General features: G+C 34.2%; 1 protein-coding gene across 1 annotated transcript in view; it reads left to right on the plus strand.

The window, feature by feature from the left end:
* Window positions 1-4000, plus strand: part of LOC106881391 (dnaJ homolog subfamily C member 2) — a 33073-nt gene that overhangs the window by 7482 nt on the left and 21591 nt on the right. Inside the window, exons 3-5 of the mRNA XM_014931767.2 lie at window positions 1699-1774; window positions 2196-2288; window positions 3484-3628. Coding sequence (XP_014787253.1) covers window positions 1699-1774; window positions 2196-2288; window positions 3484-3628 — 314 coding nt within the window. The remainder of the gene's footprint in view (window positions 1-1698; window positions 1775-2195; window positions 2289-3483; window positions 3629-4000) is intronic.

Consider the following 4000-nt stretch of genomic DNA (forward strand, 5'->3'; position numbering starts at 1 on the left):
GTTGATACAAAACCATCATATTTATTGTCTGTTTTGATTCCCATTTCACATGTACACATTAATTCCTACCAGTCTCTCCTCTATTCTACTTCACTCTTATCTACACGTTGTCACACATGTGAAGACAATGCCATCCATGTTGATTGGGTCCCTGCCATTATTCTCAAGCAATATTGCCTTTGAGTTAGCTCTGAGAACTTCAGAAATATGAATATCATATTCTCAAAGAAGTGACTTTGCTAATCTCCAAAATTATGGAGATGGTCTCAAAGAATGACCTCTTCATCATTTTATCTGTCTGTCTCTCTTTTTTTGATCATTAGTGTAGGTTTTGTGGATCCAGATCTTTCAAAGATGATTTCCATATGGCATGCTCAAATATTCTCTCACCCAATGAACATTGATGGACACAATATTGTTACCCTTGATGTCAGTAAGGCATTTGATCAAGACTGCCATGAGACCTCTTTAGTTAAATTGTCCAGCTATGATAACCACTTTATCAATTCTGACCATACAGACTCCATCACTGATGATGCTATTTTTCTCTTTTCCTTAATATTCTGCATACCGTTATCAGTTCACAGCAAACTTGCAGTTTCTGTATAAACTAGAGGTCTTGAAAGCATCTTTCATTGGGACATGACAATCTAGTCTCCTTCAACAGTACTAGTCTTTACAAAATTCAAATAAGTCGTCTTTTTTACAGTCTCTTCACATATGGTTGAAAAAGTTTCGGGACCTCTGGTCTAGACCATTTGCATCACAAGACTTCAAAAACCTTGACTGCTCTGCATTTCTTGTACAGTGGTCATTGCCTATATGTACCTTGGAGTCCCTGGGTATGACAATAAACTGCATCCAGTTCTAGAGTTGTGGGGAGCATGGAGTGACCCCTTAATTACCATTATTACCAAGTCTGTTCTGACCCAGAACAGTAGTACTTGTTTGGGTCCCATCTAGGGGTTAAATAGATTTTTGTAAGAGTAGATTGAGCACCTTAGCTGTGATGAAAGCAATCAATCTAGAAGAAAACTCTGAAATTGATACCTTCTTCCAACATGCCCTAAGCCAACATGGAAAAGTATGGCTGATAAAACTAACATGTGGTATCTCATGTTGGTGTACATTCTGTTGTACGCAGCGATAGCCGGAAATGATGACCTTGGAAGAAACATTCTGGTGTTGCTCAATCCGTCCATTAAAGTCACCAACTGTGACATTTATTATTGAGGCAAACTGCATGATATGATCTTTTGCTCATCTGTCTGTCTAATTCTAGTGCATGTTGCAATCATATTACCTACAACTTGTCTAAGCTTTATTATTCTGTCACCTTTATTTTGATTCTATCAATTTCTGTGCGAACAACATTCCTACTCCATCAGCTCCAGTACTATTGTTGTTTATCAACCAGAGTACAGAGCTGTGATGAAAGGCATTCCAGCCAGGTTCATCTGATCTTTTTTTGTTTATCAGGAACTATGCTTAATTTGTTTTACCTTTTTTTAAAACTAGAATATAATTTGAGGACAATTTTACTGCAGTTTTGTATCCACAGAGACTCCCTTGGTTACTCCATTCCAAATTGTTATATGAGTAGAAAAGTATTGGAAGTCATTCCTAGTATTCAGGCAGCATATTAAAATGAAAGCATTTTCTGTAATAGAATTCCTAAATAACCAATGTCTGTTGCAGAATCAAGATCACTATGCAGTCCTTGGACTCAAAAAGTTACGTATAAATGCCACTGCCAACCATATTAAAAAAGCATGTAAGTATTAAAACTGTTATTACAAATTTAGATACGGCTGTGTAAATACATCTTTTTATACTTTTCTTTCAGACTAAGGTGTAGAAGTTATTCTGTAATAAGATGACATGATTGATTTTCTATTTAAAATAGTGGGTCTTGTTTTTCTTACCCAATTTTATCTGCTTTTTTAGCTGATTTTATTCAGTCAAAATATTTATTTTATCTTCATCGAATATTTCCTTTTTATTTTTGTTTTAATTATTTGTGTGTTGTCAGTTTTTTAGATCATGGCTTAATTTTTATTAAGTCAGAGACATGAAACTCTCAGAGTGTCAAAATATAATTATTAAAAATTTTACTTTTAATAACTATATTTTGACACATTACTTTCTATATCAGGTACTCTCTTTTATTGTCTTCTTAATGTACTTTTTTTTAGATAAAGCTAAAGTCTTGAAGCACCATCCTGACAAACGAAGAAAATTGGGCAATATTGTGAAAGATGATGACTATTTTACCTGCATATCTAAAGGTAGGTATTGTAACTTATTGAAGCTATTAGTCTTTGGGATAAAGCTACCAAAAACATCTGTCTCTCTTTATAATGTGCTGAATATTTATAATGTGACTGTTATAAACTTGCTTTCTCATTTGGGTGGTATGGTGGTGGCCAAATGGTAAAAATATTGGTTTTAATTCTGTTTCCGCTGTTTTTCTTCTTGCTTCTGGAAGGCGGTGTTTAAAATGCTGCATTGTTGACCTTGTCTTGAGTTCAAACTGCATTTTATTATATTTTCTGGCTTAAGAAAACAAATACTATATTTTTCTATCTTGCAATTGAGCTACAACAAAACCATGAGTTTTCTGTATCACATGAGCTATACATATATTTGAATTGACTAAAGCGGACGTTAAATGAAAAGTAAGCTCAACTGATGTCAGGACACAGATTTGAAACTGTTAATAGTTAGTGAGTGGAATGTTTAATAGTAGTGGTTACAGACAAGCTAATAAGAATTGCTGCTCACCAGACAATTAGAATGCTCCCACATTTGTTGGCATTATCACATCAATAGCACCTTGATGTGTTAGATGACAAATACAAAATACTATCTCTACTCTAGGTACCTGTTACCACCATCTCACAACATTTTGTCACCCAACTGGTATCATCTATTTACATTAGATGCCCATAACTGTACAGTTGAGTTTTCTGGCAACATTTATACCAATGTGTAATCTAATCAATCTTAACTTAAATTTATCATATTTTATGTCATGAATATAGAAATGTTAGATATTTTGATGCTGCTTTGGCATGTGATTTACAACCTAAAGGGTGATTACTTTAGGTTACTTTTTAGTTTACATTGCAATTTCTGAAAACCCTTAAGATGTCGGCTCAAGATTTTTTTACAATAAATTCTTCTGTACATACTTAGCATTATAAATGTATGTTTTCAAAATTCTTACTGTTTTAATAATAATAAAACCATGTTTCATTTATGTCTTGGTAAATAAGAAACCAAGAATAAACAATATAATAATTAAAATAAGCATGTAGATCACACAAGCTTGGTAGCTGCGAGTTTTGCAATGTAAAGAAACTAAAAACTAACTTAAAGCAATCACCCTTGAAGTTGTAGATCACTTGCCAAAGTAGGACCATAACTTATTTGCTTACTCTTCTTCTAACTTTATGTTTTATTGGTGTCTTTTTGCTGTAGCATATGAAATATTAGGGAATCCCGTGAAACGTCGAGCTTATGACAGTGTTGATGCTGAATTTGACAATGATATTCCTTCCATTTCAACAACTTCCAAAGAGAAGTTTTTTGAGGTGTTTGAACCAGTTTTCGAAAGGAATTCCAGGTTTGCTTTCATTTTCATTTGCCACTTCATCATCATTTTGAGGGGTTTAAGTTGATCGTATTGATCTCAGTACTTATTCAGCCTTATTTTATAAAATTCTATTTGACAAACTGCCAAATTACTGGATACAAAAGTTCACAGTATTGCTGTTTTTACACTGGCATTCACACACACACAATATATATATATCATCATCATCATCATCATCATCGTTTAACGTCCGCTTTCCATGCTAGCATGGGTTGGACAATTTGACTGAGGACTGGTGAAACCGGATGGCAACACCAGGCTCCAGTCTGATTTGGCAGAGTTTCTACAGCTGGATGCCCTTCCTAACGCCAACCACTCAGAGAGTGTAGTATATATGTATAT

Source organism: Octopus bimaculoides, chromosome 10 (assembly GCF_001194135.2).
Source record: "Octopus bimaculoides isolate UCB-OBI-ISO-001 chromosome 10, ASM119413v2, whole genome shotgun sequence".
Classification (NCBI taxonomy): Eukaryota; Metazoa; Mollusca; class Cephalopoda; order Octopoda; family Octopodidae; genus Octopus; species Octopus bimaculoides.